Raw genomic sequence first — 21,539 nt, forward strand, 5'->3', positions numbered from 1 at the left:
AGTTTGGTTTGTAAAGACTGGGGAAAGCTCTATGATAAATTGGAGGAGGAACAAGAGGGATGGCTTGAATGGAGTGCGCGATGGAATTGAGTCTGAGAAGAGTGCCGCAACTATATACCTCTATTATCTCATGCCGTTGTTATCAAATCTCTGCTTAGAAATGATACTGGTGAGCAGCCAGCATTGAGCTAACTTCGACACTCACACCTGTGTCGATGTGTCGCGAACTGTCAGAGGCCGATCGAGTCATTTTGAGCTACCGTCGTGAATGTGCTTGACGCCTGCAAATCCATGGGTTTTGGAATGGAAATGATGACGCGTCCGCATGCCACCCTCCCCCGACAAGATATGCATCGTCTTCGTCGACCGTCTCAGTTCATCGGATTGGCAGACATTCGCCGACCATTTCCTTCAGTCCAGAGGAAATTTGACAACCGGCTGATACTAGTTGCACAGGTTGACTCTGCCGACAACGAAAGGATCTTCCGGAGTGACCGCGCACACTTGACTCACAGTGGAACGGTCATCCCAGAAGACAGACATATTCAAACACTGACACGGTCAGCATACATACGTCTTGGCCAGAGCTGCTTCGTATCTGAGCCTCTCTTTCGTCAGATCACTTCAACCGTTCAATTCCGAGCGATCGACTTCGGGATGGACACGTGTTTGTTTGTGGGTCTCGTTTATTGTCCTTGAGGGCAAGCCCCTTTATAGACGATAAGTACAGTAGTCTGACAGTCGGCGTGTTGTGGCTAGCTGGGTACCAAGTCATAAGTTAGGACGCGTGTGAGCATCATGTGGTAGCTGAACCGACGTTGTCCTTTTCAACAACTTCAAAGCCATTCATGCTTAGTCTTTATCGCTTGAACGCCTCTATTCCACTCGACGCGCGCGTGCTGAATTATAAGACACGCCCTCCGCGTCTCGCCACAATCGACACTATTCAAGTGAGGGAGGAGATCGCCTTGGACTGGCATACAATATTCGCATGTGTGACAGTAGGAGTTATCATAGTCAATTCAGCCTACGAGGCACCAGTTGGTGATGAAAGCTGCAATGTGGAATGATTGCAGAACAAGGACCAGCCCGCTTCTGGTATGTATACATTGTATGTGCCTTTCGGTTGGAGTCTGAACTTTCATCTAAGCTATCTATTTATATATCATTCCACAATATAGCTGCGACAGCTTCAGTGAATTGATTCCGGATTTCGATTCCTTCGATGTAGTGAGTATCCTTCATGCGCACGTCGTAATATGAGGTTTCATTGTTGACGTAAGTCTTCTAGGCTCTGGGAAAATGAAATAAGACATTGCAGTACGAGTTCGGAATGTTTACAAGCATAGTGAATTGCTGTGTCATGTGCTACGCTACACAGCTGACGAGAATGAGTCGACCAGGTGAGATATGACTTGACATCACCTCTCTGCGTGCAGCAGAAGTCCTAACCTTTCCACTGATCTAGATTGATGAGTATCTGTTTTAATTTCATCGTGATATGCCGTACCTTTTGCGCAAAGATCCATCTGTCAATCTGCGTAGTGCTATCACCATGCGAAAGACATCTTTGCACACCTTGTCTCGCTGTCAAGATATCATAATACATCTGATGGAAACGTACGTCGGATAACTTCATTCCACGGCTTAGTGCGCGTGCGCTTCCGAACTTAATGTTTGCGAACGACACCCTTTGTCGTGAATACACCTGAAATGTATACTTATTAAAAAAATTGCATCAGGTCTGTTTGTTGCCACCTTCGCCCCCGAAGTTACTGTAAAGATTCATGTGATTCACGGAAGACGCTTTATAAAATGCTGAGTGATAGGTGAGCAACACCTCAACCCCATAATCCTCACAATTCACCATGTCATGCTTCAAATCCATTCTTACTATCATCATCTTTGTTGTAGCACTTGCGATGAAAGCCGACGCAGGATGTATCGATTCTGACGATGCTGCAGTTCGTAAGTACATCTGGTTTTGAAATTGAAGAATGTCACCTTTGATATGATATTACCGTATTTTATAGCTGACGTATGCGCGTGATCATGATTCTGTACGACTGGTTGCGTACGACAGGAACGATGTGTAGGTCTCATAACCTGCAATTAATGTTGTCCTACCGACTGATCCCAGGCTGAAAAATGCATTAAGGAACTATAGGAGAATAATTAGAGAACGGAGTCCAAAATTCATGGATGTTGTCAGTGCCCTGCCGTATGTACTACAGACGTGCATTTTTGTGGCTGTGAATTTACCACAACATGATTTACTTTCAAATGTGCGCCTCGTACCGCAGTGTGCATTGACCCAATCAGGCATTCCTGATCAGGCATCTCAGTTTGGATAAAGTCTACGTATAAAGCCGAGTGCAGCATAAACAGGGTATAACGAGGAAAATAGTAGGTCATTGCTGCACTGACCCTGCAGTGGCACGAATAACATTCAATAGAGATGAAGAGCGAGTAGTGTCTACGCACAATCGAGAGAAACATTTCGCACATGGGAAAAACTGTAAACTCCAAGCGGATGTGGTTCCTTGAACGACGAGTAGTGAAGGTCGACGTCCTGAGCTGTGCCAGGATCTCAATGTTCCTCAGCTGAATGGGTTGAGAAGAGTCACGGGTCGCCGCATGGCTTCGAAGAACAGTGATAATTTCACACGACTATCGGACTCAGGCAGGTGTCATAGTATGCAACTCGATAAATTCAGCTGTCATCGCAGACAGATATGCATTTGAATACCTACTAGTATTAACTTCGAAATGAATATAGTCCGGTGGCCACAATGCGCTGATGATCGTGGACTTTGTCCGGAAGCTCTCCTCGGACGTTTTGGCATCTACTGGATCGTACTGCACCACGAGGTGATCCTTATATGACAGAAAAAGTGACATACCATTTCGACATGTTTATGTACTACATCAGCGGCGAGTCATATGCTACTAAGCAAGACTCTGATCTGTACTGTCGTGGTCAAGTTGGGATCATATCCTCAATGTGTACAGGAACGACGAGAATCTACTGCGTGTGTCTCCGTGGTTTTGGTTATTGTAGCTTCAAGGGAAATATAATTCTTCAAAATTTGTAGTGAACTGCGTATTTTAAAGTTCTGTCAGTCGTTGCCAAAGCAGGCGCAGCTGGTCCCGACGCTTGCCAGCCTCCGCTACCTATACTGTACGATTGAACTCATGACATCCTGCATTCACCGACTCGAACCTGGGCTTGGGGCGGGGCCACCCCGACTAATCGACACGAACATTTGACCACCATCTCGACATCCGGAAGGCCACATGTTCTCGTCCAGCTCTTTGCTCTTGAGTCGCTGCCCTTTTCGAACTTTACAGGGCTGGGCGCGCGTGCCGGATATGGTTCGTCGTGCGAACGGAGAGGGACGTCGGCTTCGGTATTTAGCCACAGTGAGAGTGTATACGAGCTCTCGGCCTCGGCCTCCGCTCCGTTCTATGCTACCCCCAGCCCCAGCTTTTCCATCTGCCCGCAACGTGTCTCCTCACGTCATGCACGACTTCCAGTCTCAAGCCCAACATCCGACCAGAAATGTACGCCCCGCCACGTCCCCCGTCCGGTGTACTACGCTCTGTCATCTTCGAAACGCGCGTCATGTGGTGTCTGGGTGCGCGCCCGTCAAATAGCATGTCGTCGGGACAAATACGGACTCCATCATTGCAACCTGAGCATCGTCATGGACGTGTGGGTCCACGTCCACGCCAATGTATTTTCTCTGTCTGGACGGTGACTATTTGAAGAGAGCTCCGCGCAGTGACGACCTGGCCGGTCTGCGAGGAGCTGGCAATGTCGTCAACGTCTCACGCACAGGGAGGGAGAGGTGCTCGCTCTCTGGGTGCGTCGTCGCCGGAACGCGATAGTCACGACCTGTCCGTAGTGGCTACAAACGACGCTGCAGTAGAACTCAGCGGAAGTACCATGCGTTGACTTACAAAATATTTGAATATTGACGAAGCAGATCACAGGAGCCGTGAACTTGGGCCGCAGTCACTCAGAGGGCAAAAGTCAAACACAGACGTGTGACGAATCTGAAAAGCGCCCTACTGTATAGAGAATAGGCATGACGCTTGAGATACAACTTTACTAATTTGCGCCTTCTCCACCTGGAGGAGAATCTGACTTGCATCCTCTTCGAACACCGGCGATTTTGGTCTTTTGGTCTCTATCCTATTTTTGAACAATCTCATGCAGCATCGCTGTCATGTCCTCTCAAACACCATCCAGGACTCGGAAACGCACGCGTCAATCAAATGTCGATGCCAGCTCACCAGAGGCCGCCTCCGCTCAACCGCAGCCAGACAACAGTTTCTGGCCGGAGAATGGTGACGTCGTGCTGAGCGCGGAAATGACTGCGTTCCACGTGCACAGGTCGGTGCTCTCGCAGTGCTCGGACGTGTTTCGCGAAATCCTCGCGCTGCCCCCATCGAAAGGCGAGATCATGGACATGTTCGAGGGCCATTCGCTCGTCAGGTTATCTGACCAGGTGGAAGATGTACATATCCTGTTGGGGACGTTGTACCAGAGGCACAGGTGGACGCTTACTCCGTGTTCATACGCAGACCCGAGAAAACTGATAATGCATAGGTACCTTCCCTGCGCGCGGCCCCAGCTTACTCCAAAAGTCTTCGGGATTCTCCTGCGACTTTCGCACAAATACAAGATAGAGGATATCCTTCGCGACATAATGGCTACTTTGGCCTTGTCTTTCGATTGCACTTTGGATCGGTTCCAATATCTCGTTGATAGCGATGGAGACGAGAATATGAGACTGGCGCCACTTCCTGGGACTGGGATCATCCTGGCCAATTCACTAGAGAAGTTGGTCAGCAAGGACATGCTACATTCCCTGCGAGTATATACCTGTGCCGCCAGCTGCCACCCGAGGTGATCATGAGTGAGTTTGTTCATGAAAATGGGAAAGTCGAGAAGCTGCACACGAAGAACCTCTTGCGCTACATAAACGGGAGGGCACAGCTTGCATATCTGTACACCGAGCTTCTACGCAGAACTTTAAACCCCAAGTTCGCTGAAGATTGTGAGGGTCAGTCGACATCATGTGTGGAGGTCCTTACGAGGTCTCGATCCATCGCTCAATATGAGCATAGTCGTCGGGGAAGACCTGTTTTTAGTGTGCTGCAATCCTTCTTGAGTGAAAAGGATTTGAAATGGCTTGAGGACAACCAGTTGTGCGCGCGTTGTCTGGCTAAGGTCAGGGAGAAGGACAAGGAGGATGCCGTCTGGAGAGACGTCAGAAAGCATCTAATAGAATACTAGGCGATATGGTATGTGTTGATTATTACTTTCATTATGGTGTAAAACTGATATATGCACCTTGTATCTACTTGGAAGAGTACGTTCCTACGCAGATTTGAGGGAGCACAAATCCTGATAGGAAGGAGAAGATGGTGGATGAATGCTGTCCGGGACCACGAAGGTGGATGATGATTCACATTTTTCAGAGACTAACAATTTCCATTTCACTTGAAAGTGTACAACACCCGACATACAAGCTGTCGGAATAGTAGATTGTTGGGGAGAGTAATTGACAGCTCTGGGAAGAGAGATGTTTGGGGCGCATGCTGGAGCACAAACAATTGATATCTGGTTTGCGCTGACGACGGGCGAGCATATGAAGATACCTGTATGACCCGCAGCGCTGCCTCTGTCGAACAATTCTTCGTGATTATCATATCGCAGTCACGCGTGGGTACATGGCGTTCACGTAAGTTTCACTCACCTGGAGCAGCGGCAGAGCAGATACCTGAGCAGCAGAGATTAATGTGCGGGAAGAGTAAAGGTCGATTTAATATATTACTCACCAAGCCCAGCTCCATCTGGAAGATGGCAGGCAGCGACTGTCGGGAATGTTTCCGTACAATACTCCGGGAGAATGTCACGGAGAATGGACCTCGTATGCTACTATGTGTTCCTATTCGTATGTCGACTACCGTCAGTGCGGAACATCGTACCCGCTCTCCGGTATACTGCTCTTCCCTCTTAGAGCAGGAATGATTGTTGACGCATTTTTCTCACAAATCGAGCCTCACTGCGTATCACTCTTGATGCATATCATGCATGGAGGATAGCCATTCATGGACGAGTTATTGGGAGCCATTGTAGACGGCGAGCATAAGCACGACGACATACCGAGAATTCGCCATCCCGATCCATGGCATCTTTCGTCTGTTTCGTCTGGGAGGAGGGAGAGGCAGCCGCATGAATACGCAAGTAATAAAAGCGCTCACAATGACGTGCAATGGCAAGTCCGTCCTCGTTCGCGATATGGATATGTGGTACAACGGACCAAGACAAACTCCGTGGCACCCCTGTGCGCAGGGTCCTATCGCTGGAATTTTTCAGATAGTCTGCGAACACCCAGTACACGCAGGCTGCTCGAACATTGCGTATTTCGTTGGTCCATTGTTGGTGCGCGAGTGCGGCGAGCTAGTTCATCTGGGGATACTGTCGTAAATGCAGCGTGATCAGACTCGGGCTGGAAGGCGCGATGGGGCCAGGAGGCTCGCATACGTTTCGCGCGGATGTCCGACAGGGCAGGCGTGAGTAGCCGCCCCGCTTGATAGTTTCCAGACGGCTGTAGATTACTGGGAGAGTGGGCGGTGGAGGGGCATAAGTATCATAAGAGCGCTTCACGATGTGGAGTATGGGTACCAGAGAGCGACGATTGTGGCAGGGAGGTTGAAGCGCGGGGAAGAGAGAGGCCGCGCAGGGAATATGTATGGTAGAAATGAGCATGAAGGGGGGTGTAGCTCAAGATGAGTGACGTTCAAGGACGATTTTGATGTCGAGGACGAGGTTAAATTGTATGGCTGAGCTCCTCAACAGGCCATACTGGGGGTAGCGGCATACATCATAATTGCAAGTGATGCCTTGCGTATCTTCAACGAGATATCTGTCCGCGTGGGGATGGTAAGCAAGAGCAGACAAGACTAGTTCATTGCACAGCCAAGTGACTTGTGCAGCTGAGACAAACAACAATGTATTGCTTGCGACCTGATGCATGTGGCTCCGTCTCGTGCTTGCGAGCTGATAACGAAGACAACTCACCGATCTTGCATCCGGCGACTATTGCGTTCCTGCTTCCTCCCAACCCCCAAATGTTCCTTAGGCCATACCAAAGGCAAGGACTGTCTGAATAAAAAAAGGGACATTGCGCTCTGCCCGTCGACTGTGACCTCATGTGAGGAGCAACAAGATGGAATAGAGAGGCACGCGCGTCTTCGCCTCGAGGACGTCGAGGACAAATCACGTCCGAGTGGAGCGAGTGACAATGTGCACCTGAGTCTAAACTTGTCATTTGCGATTCGCTGGGACATTTCACGGCGCGCAGCGTCCGAAGAGAAGGAGGGAGGAGTGCAGGAAGGTGGGGGACAAGTCAGCGCTACCGAGCGAACCAGCAACGGGGACGTGCTCGCTCCCTAGACACGTCACCGCTGAAACACATTGGGCCTGTTCCTGGCACTCATAAGTGACAAGCACACATGCGCATGCGCATCACACCCAGCTAGCAGCGTAAGGATATCGCAGCGGTAGTTGGAGACGCGCGGATAGGCTGGGGACAATTGAAAAGGCTCAGCCTACTACTTAGCATACGCATAGACTCAGCGCAATCCAGGCCGTTGTAGTTGGTTCGGATGCAGAATTCTCTGCTCACAACGGCCGTATTGATGAGCCATGTATAGTCCACGTAAGATGGGAACGCTCACCGTCTCAATAAGCATGTTAACGAGAAACTCTACAAGTATGCGTCCCAGGCTCCGCGCGAGGCGCTCGTCAATGCACTTCGCCGCTCTTCATATCATGCTGCACTGCCTTAAAAAACCTGATCTTGGTCAGAATCGTCAGACATTCAGTAAGCGAGCACTTGCGCCAAGCTTACCAGGAGTGTTGGCCGCCAGACTGGGGGAAACGGAACAATGGTAAGAAGCACCTCGTGGAGTGTAGCTCGGGCGACAGGGAGAGAGCAGCACTCGGAAAGGATTTATATTCTCGGGTGTGTGAGCGGACTGGGCCAGTGGTCAGCACTTCGGGCCTCAGCAAATCGTGCAAGGGCAGGGTCCATCCACAGTACATCACAGCTGGCGACGAGTCTAAGCATGGCGCGATGTTTTGCGTTACACTTGGCGGTATCTTCCATGAGAAGGCAGTGCCTACATATGTCGTAATTTCAAACGAGGGAAGAGACTGGTCCATTGCGCATCCAGCGGTGCTTGTGAGCTGGTGCCTATGCTCTGTCTCGTGCGTTCGAGCTCATGATGGGGAAGGACTCACTCACCCGCAGACGACCATCACAATTCTCCTCTCCCAATTCCGACGCGGAACTCCGGAGAGAAAAATGCAATAACATTAGGAAGACAAGCAGGATTGTTACACTGTGTACCATACGTTGGGGGTTAACTCAGAGGAATAGCAACAAGACGATGGCAGAAGAAACGCACGGTTGGCAGAGACGATACGGCCTCGAGAACGTCAAAGACGAGTTCATCCAGTCAATCGGAGGATGACAAGCGCTTGAAATTCCAAACGTGTCCTCTGCGATTCGGGTTGAGCGATAGACCAATTCCTGCTGCGTAGGAGAAGGGAAGTCAAAGTGGCTGAGACGGATGCAGCCGCCGGGCGCTTTGGCAACAACCAACACATACTCTTCTGGTCCAGGCACCGTCTTTGCTAGTATATCATCCTCCACCACCACCACCATCACGTCCTCGTACATATGGCCTCTATAGTCGTTGTATACCAAAGTACTGCATAGAAGAGCCTTATGTCCCTTACATCTTCCGACATTACCTGTGCGGCCGTGTTTGATCATCAGCCGATGCGCCTTCTGGTAAGCATGTCTCCTCAGAGCCGCTGGTACGCATGCCCTGCAGTATCATGAATATCGATGCCGATGAGTTGCGGGTCGTATCATAGTTGTATTTATGAGATGAATTCCAAGTGAGCGGATACTGAGGCTGTTCTCCGCGTACGTACTGTTCCCTCTGGCATACGGCTGAAGGTGCTCTGACTACAGGCGACAGCCCGCCGCGTGGGGACATGAGCTTACGATGGCTAGCACATGGTGCGAACTCGACTGATGGCTTGGACCGACGGCTGGAGCATGCGGCTCCATGACCAGAGCGGCAGCAAGACTTCCATCCATGCTCAACGCTGGGTATTTCATCCCCGGAACAGCTCCGCTAGCACGTCTGACGGATATATCCACGTCAAGGATATCGGACCACTTCTGCTTCGGGTTCCCATCTGCGCTAGTGCTCACAGACCGCCTATGTGTGGGTGCCATCGCGAATGTGCCGAGTAGGGCAGCGAGGTGCGGCGGGGCGGGCCATGATGATCTGGCTGAGTCGCGCTAGCTTCTTTCGATTGTCTGCAACGAGCATCTCTGCACCAAAGACAAAAGATCCTTCTACGAGCATAGTCACAAAATGTATCCGTTATTATATTTTTTAGGCTGCTGCACGTCGATACTGTACTATACACTGTACACTTGTCACGTTGGATGCCCAGTTCTGGCATTTCGAGCTTGGTGCAATATTGAGCAAACGTTTCACTTACAATGATTCCATCATCTTCCTTGTCTCAATGACTTGTCTGACGGCAGCGTCGGTCTTGCCGATGCTTTTCCAAACTACCCGTATCTAACGCCGGCTCTACTCCATCTGTCGAACGCATTTCCAAGAAATGTGTTTCAAATTCTTGCAACATTTTAAACAGATCCTACTTCTCGACTGTCGCTGCTCAACCATTCACATCTACAACTCGTACACAAACGTTCCTCCGACACATACTGTGTCTCGCCTGCTACAATGGTATTTGTTATGTTCCCTACAATGTAAGTTGCTTACTGCCATGATTATGTGAGAATATACTTATAATTTACTGTCTATCCAAAGGTACCTGGATTACATCTGTGTTTACTCAAGTTGTGGTGCGAAATTTTTCATATGTATGTTGTGTGTTTATGAAATGTTAGTATGATAGCCCTTGCCATCTATGAACATATGATCACCTTCTCCCTTGAAGTTGATCTATTTTGGCTACATCCTGTCTCTGGAGCCACAATCATATTTCTCCTTAACAGATATCTCCTGCTGTTCAATGTTGTGATAATTATAGTGGGGAGTACTCTTGACCTGGTGATGTTTTTTACTATACACTTTCATCTCTGCACACACTCATACTGTCATCTATGGATTTAGAAGTTTGTTTGTTCTGTTCTGATTATAATGTTACATCATTTAATGGTGCTAGGTATGAGGTCATCTACATTGTCCAGTATATTGCAGTAGGTGTATTGATGAGTAATGCAGCAGGTTTGTTTTGTGTTTGCTCCGAGTTTTCTCTGTTACTAAATGCTTCATTTGTAGTATTTTCTGCTTTGCGAACATATGCTATAAGTGGATCTAATAAGAAACCTGCATTGTTTGTGCTTGTTCTAGGGCTTGCATCTATGGCAATAAACATAGTATGTCTCAATCATTTGTGAGATATTGACATTTTCTCATGCTAAAACAGTATGTTAATTTAAGTTTCCCACCTTTTACAAAAGTAGTTGCAATAAACTATTTTACTAGTATGTCAATATTTTATTCAATAGGGTAAAAGTTTAGAAATATTTACATATAGCCAGTACTAATAAGGCTTGATATGCAGATGTATTTCTGGTACTGATGGCAACTATTATGGCACCAATTCCTCCTCCTTAGTATCTGCCATGTGCACAGCATTGACTAGTATAACTATTGTCTCTGATGCAATTGCAATCATAATTACCTGGAAGCATACATTTCAGCTAGGCTTGATGTTTCAATATCATAGTTTCAAGCCATCCTTTATATCTGTTGTTTTCAAAGATGGTAATGTTCTGATGGGCTATTTGATGGAAATTATGCTAATCAATCATGTTGTACAGGAACAGTGTACTTTTTGTAAGAACATTTCAGGATTCTCAACAACACAAGTAGAATGACAGCTGTGTTAGGGTCAATCTTACACTGGAGATTTTACTGCTCATCTTTTATTATGAGAGTGAACACCTTTCAGTTAACCCCCTCATAATATCACACATAAATAAGTTCTGACATGAACACTTTAGGCTTATTCTGACTATGCATCTCCATTTGTCATTATGTGAGTGCTTTACAATCAAAGTCAATGCATATTTTCAAATGCCCAGTACTTATCCATACCCTTAGTTTACCATATATCCTCGTTTCGCGGTTCATGCTCGACCTCCGAATTGCCTCCGAATCTGCACGCACTTTGAATGCGACGTCCCGGTTCAGATCTAACGAGCTGCACATACAGACAACGAGCCTGAACTTTACAAACAGTCTGGTTGAAGACTTGGGCGGACCTCTTGACAATAGTTTCGTTTCTCCCGATGATGCATCTGACGGCAACAACTCACACACCATTCGCGACATTCTGATGACGAGCGAGGACATTGAGCTAGCAGATCTTCGCGGAGGAAGACAGACGGATGAAGTAGTAAGTAATCAAAGCACGCAGCATATCGGATTGATCCGAATGCGTAACTGACCGCTCATATATAGTTCCATGAAGGTGCTGACGCTGGTAATGCGTCAACTTTCGATATCGCTAGGCGTTCGGAATACGATTAGACAAGCAGAGTATTAGTTCAGGGCTTGAAGTCCACTATGATATCATTTTGTCAGACATTGTATTCTCGGGCGTTTCGAAAAAGCACGAATATCGAGAAGAAGGGTCGAGCTGCTGATATACAGTTGTCCTGGGCTACCAACACACCTAATTAGATGCATGTCCCTCGAGACTGGTAGAAGCGAAAGTCGACTTGACGTACCGCTAACTCTAGTCTACAAGGCAGTTTGGCAGGGACTGTAGGGGAAAGTCGATGGCTACCTTGCTGTTACCCTAGCACACCATATCTGACCATACCTGCGCTCCGGCATACGCACCAAACTCTCTCCCCTTTCTCGTCACCGGCATATTTCGACTCGGACATTATCTATCCCACCATTGAAGCCTGCGCTTGAGCCGACACGAAGATGAAAGCTGGATGGAAGCGGCGGTGGATACCTGCAGATAGAATCTGAAAGTAGAACACGACTAGAACTATGTCCAGATTGAGATCGACTTCGGTTGGGACCTACAGCGCTATTCCAGGCATCGTAAAGACTCGATACCCACCACAGAGTGTGGACCGCCCGGCCGCCAGCCACCGCAGCTGCCGGTCCAGCCATGTTCCTTACGCAAGGTCAGTCTGCGAAGTCACCGTGAGTCAAGTATGCGCTATATGCCGTCAAACGCGGACCCGTTCCCTTCCCTTGCGCAATGACCCTTCAAATCTTCCTTTTCGCTTAATTGTCGGCGTACAGCTGTCGTCAGAAACGTTATTTGCTTTGTAAAGATATGGCCCGCGCAACGAATAAGGCGCCCTGCACACCACTCCGGTAGACAGAGCACAATTAATATAAGTGTCCGCTTGCTGCTGCGTGACTCAACTCCGTCTGCCATATATCGGTGCGCCGAACTGTGCGTGGAGACTTTAGCAGCAGTTGGGGGAGGAGACGGCTGGAGATGGCTGAAGACGGCCTACTTACCTGGCAATTGTATCACATCCAACGCCGCACAAATTTCAGTGTTGGGATTACTAATTTAGGAGACATGCATACAAGGAATTGGAGTTCAGGACCGCCCGTTCCAGCAGTTGAGCGTTCGTGTCACTATCCTTATGAGATTATGCTCCAACCACCCAGCGTATTGACTACCCTTTTGACATGACAGTATCTAATCCGCTACCCTAATGGATGCGGAGAACGCAAGATCGCGGGACTGGAAGCATAGCGTGCAGAAGTTTTGAGAAAGGACCTAAACAGTACAGATCTCGAAAGAGTCAGCAAACGTGTCACAAGTCAACCTGTATATGCGGATCACACAACAATGCACCTTTCCCAGCTACCCTTCAAGCACATCCCCCCACATGCACCGCCGTCGAGTCCCATCCCGTCTCGATGCGCCATTCTGTGATACTGACCCAGCTCTATCGGAAACTAAGCATTCTTCTCGCTTTCGTATTATTTCAGGGTCAAAGTCCTGCAGCCAACGTGACGTTGAACAACGGGGTTCAAGCTTCGCAGATGCACTTGCAAGGACAATCTATGCACAAAGCCCTTATTGCCTCTAGATGGGACTGCTACACATTGAACCAGCAGATGCAGGCATCGGAGGCAGAGGCACAAGCACAGACATAGGAATACCTGAAGTGCTTCGCGGGAGCATGGGAAACGAGGATTGTTGTCCAACAAAAGCTGGACGGGGGAGGGAGCCAAAATCATAATGCAACAATCGAGTCATTAACGCCCTACGAATAAGCGGTGTTTGCTCTCTGAACGCGTTATCGCTGGAACCTATTGGGTTTATCCGTAGCGACGAAAGTCGACGCGCGGATGCCCAACCGGCAGCCCAACGACACCGCTGCGATATTGGTAGGAGACACGCGGACGAGCTAGATTGATGGAGACATCGGTTGGTCTAACACAAGCATGGAGCCGGCGCACTCCAGGCCGTTGTAGTTGTCCAGACGCCCGACGCTTCGGCCACAACGGAGTCCGTGGTGCGGTGCTGGAAGGGAGGCGGATCAGCCATGTGTAGTCCAGGTGAGCCAGGCACGCCCATCATTTCATGAGCTCATTTCTGCGCGTTGGAGTCTCTCTGCGCGTTGCGTTGTGTTCCCTAACGCACGTCTCTCGCATATCATGGTGCGCTGCGCCGCTTCGGAAGACCTGAACTTTATCAGCATCGCTGAATGTCCAGCAATGAACGAGCGCACCTACCTGCCAAGGGGCGTCGACTATCAAGTTTGGATGAACGTAACGATGATGATGAGTAGAGAAGGATTAGTAAAGCAATAGATTTACAAGTAATTTCAAGGTCTAGAGCTCTTGAACATGTTGTGAGGATAAATAGTAGCAGCACTTACGGGCGAAACCGGAAGCGCCACCGAGGATCGGGACTCCGACCCAATTAGGCTGGAGGAGGAGGATAGACTGGCAAAGACATGGTGTAAGTACATCACATGACGCTCGACCCGGTACAGAGGTCTACGTACGCTACAACTACGAACGTACTACGCGTCATGCGCCCTACCTACCCAGTCCGCCGCGAACGCCACTTAGAGAGTAAGGACACCCACGAGGCCCCGATACCGTGCTATCCGAATTTGTACAAGCAGTTAGAACCGCCGTTACGCAAACAATGCGCCCTGGTAAATGGATTATCTTTCACACGACGAGCAGTCTTTCCAACGCTCACTAACTTATGTGCCTTGCACCGAAGTTCCACGGGACAAGTCTTCCGATGTACTCTTCCAACTTGAACAGGACCACCGTCCGGGTTACTGCTGGGACCAATTTACCATTATGTTCTGGTAATCCCTAGGTGACTGAAAATGTTCTGTTGGTGCGTCTTAGACAGTCGTTTCTGATCTATTGCTTTTGCACAGTGATAGTTGACCTGTTACAGAGGGATTTCTATCCCTGCGCTATGAAGAGCTAGGACAGTTTGTAAACGTTTGGTGAAATGATACTCGGGTCATGAGCTGCAATGCAACATGATGTCCTGATGTCACAAAATGAGCCGTGGATCTTTGGCCACTAACATGCCGCGCCGCATATTTCAGAAATAGACCTGTCACTTTCGACCAGCTGGACGACATTGAGGAGTTCTCAAATTGGTCAGAGCCAATAGTCATTTTGTGCGCTTCAGCGCGCACCCACGGTCATGGAACACAACATGGTACATGTACATCATGCCGAAAATTACCGGGAAGAACACTGGCTCTGCGCAGGTCTGCCAAAGATAGTCAATTTGTGCATACGGTGCCGACGAAAGCATCTTTCTTTGCCTGAAACTATGAAGAAATAAAAGCCTCCAGAGGGAGAGAGGATAGATCAATCACATCCTGTTCCATTCCCGTCTGCCGACCTCAGCCCTACCACCACATTTGCCATGGCAAAGTTCCTATCCTTCGTGCTCTGTGCCGTCCTTCTCTCCGCCACCTCCACTCTCGCTCTACCGACGCCACTAGAGAGCACAGTTATGTCGAGAAACAGCTCTGGAATGACGACGATGACATCTGCCATCCTGGCAAGCGAGACGATCACGCCAGCAAGCGACGACCCGAACTATGCACGGCGGATTACTCGAGCCTGCAGCCTGTCCGGGTTGAGAGCACGTCCAGCGCCACGGTATAATTTCAGTAGATGCGGGGTACGCTCGGGACGACGATCTTAGGACAGCAGAACATGGCGCTACAGCAGCAGAATCCAGATACCCTTGCGCCTCCGACTACGGACAGTGGAGTGATGTAGGTCTTCTTTCGAGTGCAATGACACCGAGCCTGATGTGTGCACGGTCTAGACCTGGAGGCAGCATCAAGTGACCTATGCGTTTGAGCCCAATGCGCTTGCAGACAGGTGGCTGGGCGAGACAACAGAATCGTGAGCGTTTCTATTTCCTCGTTGATATTTTCATCTGACAGAGTGTCATCGTCTGCAGTCAATCAGATGCATATCGCTACCTGCGAGTAATTTTCCAAAGAAACTCCAGTCCTTAATGTTCTCAAGCCATGGCCGGCGTCGATATGCGTCTTGAGGCTCGTGCCATCCGGTAAGCTCACGGTTGCGCATTGTTTCAAACCCATGCTCACATGTCCCCGCAGCGAGTTTCATTGGCATAAGACAGTCGAAGTGAGTAGTAATGGATGTTAGTAGCCCCATTCTGCCGCTGACGGTTCCCGTTGCAGTGGGCATATGTCCTGAGTGTGTGTACCATTGAGTATCGTCGGGGGTGGGCAGAGACTGGCAAAAACGCGTCATAGGACTACATGCGAGTGACTTGCATAGACTCGCCCTCCCCTGACGTCCAGGTGGTCAAGGACCCATACGGGCAAGTGCTTAACCCATCCACATTCCAGATGTCGACCATGACCGCGACGCCACTCGCCGTCCGATCGGTCAAGATTGTCGACTCGCGGATGTTCCCGGCTGCGACGTCGATTGCTGTTGCGGAGGTGACTGTTGAACCCGGATGAATGCGGTATGGTGCGTGCGTGGCGACTCTACCACTTATCTTACTTGGTGCTAACAACGAGTCTGTGATGGGCTTTAGGGAGCTCTATGTAAATAATGGGAAATCACGCCGAGTTCTCGGAATGTGGCTGACGTTCTGGATCAGTGGCACCCAACTCAGGACGAATGGACCTACTATCTGTGAGTGGGGATCATGCCGGTGAAGCGGCGTCTATATCTCACCTATCGAACAGCTCTGGTCAGACGCGTGTGACAGAATTCGCGCCTAACAGCATCACTCAGACGTTCGACTTCCAGGTACGCCAGGTTCTCTATGGTTTCGTTAATGTATCGTAACTTGCTGTATACAGCTGGAGATGTCGACTTTGTCCTTGCCACGTACGGTATGTTCCTTCCACTCTTCTCTGCTGAAGCGTTGCACTCGTCCAACCGGTGCGCGTAGGACATTATGTGGAGAACATCGGAAATGAGACGCTGCGGTTTCTAGAGAGTTTCAGTACATGTATGTCGAATTGTAGCTGTGATCGGTCTCAGTCTCGGATACGAAGACGACTGGAATGTGTGCAGATATCTTTCAAGACGTCAGCTTATCTCAGGTACGCGGCAGGATCTGGCTTTACGCTGCGTCGGTTCATGCTCAATGTACACCACAGTGGCTCGCCTTGGCCCGAAGTAATTGCAATCCACCTGTATTAAAATAGTAAGAATGTATAAATCAACATGTTGTGCATAGATTTCGTACTATTCCTTCTAAAGTAACTTGATTTATAATCTTGAGGTTGTTTACTTTACGACAGAATACGCTATCTCCCTCTCATCCTTTTCAAATGCTCGCATTGGAGACTAAAAGGGATGCAGATCTAACCTAAAACAATGCTATTTCGGCTTCTGGCACGGGCTCCTAATTCTCCGAACCGAAAGATATTCTCGCGTATACTCGCCCAATCACCTCATACTTCATGAGATTTTAGTCTCATCTGTGCCTGGACCAGGTGCGCGTTACGCCCTGCCCTGCATTTGACGCTCCCACGGAACTGGCCAGGGAGCCTCCACCAATTGTCACTCAGATTGTCGGGCTCTAATCTCTCACCACACATCATAAAGGTGATTGTGCTGAGCGATATTGGCCCTATCAAACAGATGACCAGGTCAAGCTACATTTGCGGGATGACTTCGACTAGTGGATACAGACTTTCATACTCTAGATGACGACTTGGAGCCCTTCGACGAGGCTCATCACGAGATGGAATCACTTGACTTCTCCCAAAGAACTACTCACTCATGCCACCTGTCTCCTACAGTGTGTAGGCAATAGCGAAGCGCGGTATCGTCACACGAATGTTGATTCAGTCGTGCAGCCCAAGATGTAATTGTGTGATAATTCGCATAGCGCCCTTCCAAGACTACGGCGCAATCTGCGTATGCCCATATGGGTTCGCTTTTGACACTCATACTGTCAGCGGATATTGCATTTTCCTCCATGGCAGTTGAGCGCCAGCCATATACGAGCAAACATGGACTCACACGATTGCACGGCACTCTCTTCACAAGCACGAACTAAGATCGGGATCGATGAGTCGCTCAGCTGTGTTCAAGATAGGTCGTTCCTCGACGTTCTGTCTGCCTGGGCATGGTAAAAGTTTAGGTTGTAGATGCCATGGGATGCACGTTGAACTGCCAGTCGTGACGCGTGACGGGCGAACAGTGGCTAATAGATCGATTATTCGAAGTGCGCCAGGCGCCGGCGCTAGACCTCGCGCGATATGGAGACTGTTTCACGGCTGACACTGTTCGTGTTGGTTGGAAATGTATTTTCAATGGACCATTATGTTCATTAGATTAATGCTGCGTATATATATTCGCGTGAAATTTTGGCGTACCGACCTTACAATTCGATCTTTGTGAAGTCAGTGCAATAGCTACAGGTGTTTGTTTCCTATTTAGGCAACACATCCCCCAAAACAGCCGTGTACTACAGTGTTTCGGTGGTCCTTGGGACACCAGTTTGCATATTTCGTTTTGTGCGCCCCACACTTCGAAATTACACCATACTTATGTTAAGGAGTTTTTTGAAGTGCCTTCAAGTCCTTTATGAATTTTATGGGAATAAAAGCTGCAATGTACCCTCCAACAGAATTTAATTTGTCACCTGTACTCGTTTTTGGAAGTTTTGGGTTCCTTGGGACACCGTGACACAGTGTGACGTTCTCCGTGACACGCTGCGATCGAGCGCGGTCGCTACTCTTGAGTCACCGCCACCCCCATCGCGTGTGATGTGTGCGTCCTCACGCACGATGTCACGCATTCATTTTATTCTCCTAGATCGCGCAATTCCACACTAAATGTCATGGTTTGTTGAGTGAAGTTGAATGCAAATAGGCTAGCTATGTGATGTTCATAAATTCAGAATTAAATCACTCGCAGAGTCTGTAAAATTCCTCAAAGTAGGTGGAATTGGGTATATATCATGTTCTCAAAACCTCAATTGAAGGCCGTTCAGCCTTGGATTTTTTTAGCATGTAGCTTCATAGAGTACAAATAAAATATCAGGTGGTCGATTATATCCATTACCTTGGTCAAGAGGAAGAATGAGTGTCTCAAGGAACACCAGTGTCCCAAGGACCACCAAAACACTGTATGTAATGATGACAAATCGCGGATATGAAGGAGACCGATGCGAAATTGCGTTCGCAGTCATAGGTAGGATAAGGCAAAAGCACAGCAAATCCCACAACATAATGTATCCAATTTCCATTCTAAAGTGACAAAATGAATACCAGATTATGCCCATGGAGAGACCACTGCGCTCGGTGACACTTGAAGCGCTCACAGTTGGCGTGGGTGTAAGCTCGTATCCAGCCGTTCTCACTTTTGTACTCCGCTGCGAAGGCAGCTTGTTCGTCAGATTCACTTTTTTCTAGCTCCGATTTCTCCTTTCTAGATCCCCTCAACGAAAGCGGATGTGTGCATTCTAAGTCCGACTGACATGCGAGTCTAGCGCGGGCGGCTCAACGCCGAAAACTGCGTTGAGCTTTGATCAGCCACACCAGAACTTGTTTTCGGCTCTTATCTCGAAGACATGCTGGATCATTTGGAAGCATTGATCTCATGGATGATATTTCAAGCCACTTACCGAACTCAGTGCACACCAGGGTCTTATTAGACCACCGTAGTGCATAAACAGGACTCGTTCTTCATCAGGATCTTGCCCAACCAGGCCTTCACATTTTCGACTCGTGCGCGAGCTTTACCCCACAATGTCCTCTGTTTCATCTATGGCAGCTATAGTTGATCTAATGTGAGTTGTTCATGCTCGGTGAGAAAGCCACTCGTAACCGTAACCTGCCATCTATTGCAAGATACCTAGATAATATCTGCACCTACACAACCATCGGTGCGGAATTCTTCATACGCATTTTAAGCGTTTATGAAACACTAGTATGATAGCCCTCGCTCTCTACGAATATATCATCACCTTCTCCCTTGAAGTTGATCTATTTTGGTTGCGCCCTGTATCCTCTGGGGCCACCATTATATTTCTCCTTAACAGATACCTACTTTTGTTCAGTGTTGTAGTAAATACAATAGGTTCCACTCCTTGGACTCCCGCCTTCGTGAGTTCTCTTAACTTATACTCTTACCTCTCTGTGAAAACTCATGTGACGATGGAGTAGAGGTTTGTCCGTACAATTCCATTGTTAGCATTAAGGTAATAGAATCAGTTGCGAGGCCATCGTCATTCTTGAATATATTGCAGCAATTGCATTGCTGGCGATCGCAGCGGGTCTGTCTCACGTGTATTCCATGCCCTATTCGTTACTGAATGGATCATACCTAGTATTTTCTGCTCTACGAACATATGCTGTAAGTAGGCTTGATAAGCGACTCGCATTGCTGGTGTTCGCATTTGGACTTGTGCCTGTGGCAGTCAACGTGGTGCGTCTCATAGATTTTCCCTGGAAGGTTGACACCTTCTTACACTCAAGCAGTATATTTTAGCGATCGCGTATCCTTATGTATTTGCAGCGAATACCTCAATGATATGTGGGATAGGCTATTCTATAACAAGCTCCGCTATTTTTGAGTAATTATTTAAATATCTCCACATGCAACCAGCACTGATGCCGCTCTATATTAAATAGATGTAAGCCCTCTTCCAGCAACAGTCATTGTAGCACTGACTCCTATGTAGTGTCTGTTGTGATCGCAGCGTCGACCATCATTTCCGATATGATCGTTATTGCGATAACCTGGAAGCATACAATATTCCGATCCGTATTCGCGTCCCGATATCTTGACTCCAAACCATCGATCATATCGGTTGTCCTCACAGATGGTGATTTTCTGTCAGTATACAAGACATTACTAGTATTCTGATTGACGGTGCTGTTTAGGGACAGCATACTTTCTGTGAGTACTTTTCCGTATTCTTGTGAGACAAAACTAGAACAATGATTGCGCTTAGAATAGACCTCACATTGCAGATTTTGCAACTTGTACTGATTTATGAGAGTGAAAACTCGCCGGTCGATATTCTACTTTTTTTTACACAATTAATGTTTGACATGGGCATTTTTAGAACATAACTGACTATGCGCCCCCATTCGTCAACACGTAAGTCATTCGCAATCGTGGTCTGGGCGCGTTAATCTGAAACACCCAGTACTTATCTACTCCCCTAGTCTGCCTTATATCCTCATCTCACGGTTCATACTCAACCTTCGAATTGCCTCCGAATCTACACGTACTTTGAATATCTCGTCTCGGCTCAATTCCGAAGGGTTGCATGTACAGACAGACAGCCTCGCGACCAGTATTTTTGGAGACTTGGGTGGACCTCTTGATCATGGCCTTATTTTTGCAGCGGAGGACGAGCTATTGAGCGATGAAGATGGCTCGGACGGGCCAACTTGTGACATCCCAACGATTGGCGAGGAGTTCGAGCTAGCAGATCTTAGCGAGGAGAGATGGACAGACGAAAGAGAAATGGCAAGTGCACTCATCTTCTATGCTGAACTGTACTACTTTACTGATTGCTCATACATAAAGTTGCACGAGGGCGTCAACGCCGACAACGCGACAACCTCAGAAACCCAGGAATGTAGGCGTTCAGGTTGAGGGACAGTGCACTTCAAGTAAGCTCAACGGCGCATCACTCAGACTGCTCTCCAATGCAGCCATATATTGATGCTTATTTATTCTAGTTCCATCTAAATTTATAGCGCATCATAACAGGTAATTAGACGAAGGGATTATCTATTCAGAGCTTGTAGTTCATTGCGATGCTCAATATTATCATGATCGACACTGAACAATTAAACCCCATCTCCATAAGCCCGCAAACATCCCGATTCTCACTCAGCACCCGCCTTTCCCTTTGTCGCGTCATGATCACGATGCTTTAGCTCTTCCTTGCG

The 21,539-nt window shown here is 48.3% G+C and overlaps 3 protein-coding genes across 3 annotated transcripts; all 3 read left to right on the forward strand.

The window, feature by feature from the left end:
• Positions 1-4,232: 4,232 nt before the first annotated feature.
• FIBRA_03919 (uncharacterized protein) lies at positions 4,233-5,305 on the forward strand (the record flags this gene model as incomplete). The annotated part of the gene is made up of 3 exons (XM_012325741.1): positions 4,233-4,561; positions 4,616-4,853; positions 4,904-5,305. The coding sequence occupies 3 exons, from the start codon at positions 4,233-4,235 to the stop codon at positions 5,303-5,305; spliced, it is 969 nt and encodes a 322-aa protein (XP_012181131.1).
• Positions 5,306-11,272: 5,967 nt separating this feature from the next.
• On the forward strand, positions 11,273-11,673 carry FIBRA_03920 (uncharacterized protein; the record flags this gene model as incomplete). Its single annotated transcript, XM_012325742.1, has 2 exons — positions 11,273-11,539; positions 11,605-11,673. 2 exons carry the CDS (start codon positions 11,273-11,275, stop codon positions 11,671-11,673), a joined length of 336 nt encoding a protein of 111 aa, XP_012181132.1.
• A 3,986-nt stretch (positions 11,674-15,659) lies between these two features.
• On the forward strand, positions 15,660-21,240 carry FIBRA_03921 (uncharacterized protein; the record flags this gene model as incomplete). Its single annotated transcript, XM_012325743.1, has 9 exons — positions 15,660-15,700; positions 15,753-15,780; positions 15,837-15,854; positions 15,912-16,103; positions 16,268-16,302; positions 16,356-16,419; positions 16,473-16,505; positions 20,702-20,736; positions 20,805-21,240. The coding sequence occupies 9 exons, from the start codon at positions 15,660-15,662 to the stop codon at positions 21,238-21,240; spliced, it is 882 nt and encodes a 293-aa protein (XP_012181133.1).
• Between the last annotated feature and the right edge of the window lie 299 nt (positions 21,241-21,539).

This window comes from Fibroporia radiculosa, assembly GCF_000313525.1.
Source record: "Fibroporia radiculosa TFFH 294 genomic supercontigs, scaffold2475, whole genome shotgun sequence".
NCBI classification, from domain to species: Eukaryota; Fungi; Basidiomycota; class Agaricomycetes; order Polyporales; family Fibroporiaceae; genus Fibroporia; species Fibroporia radiculosa.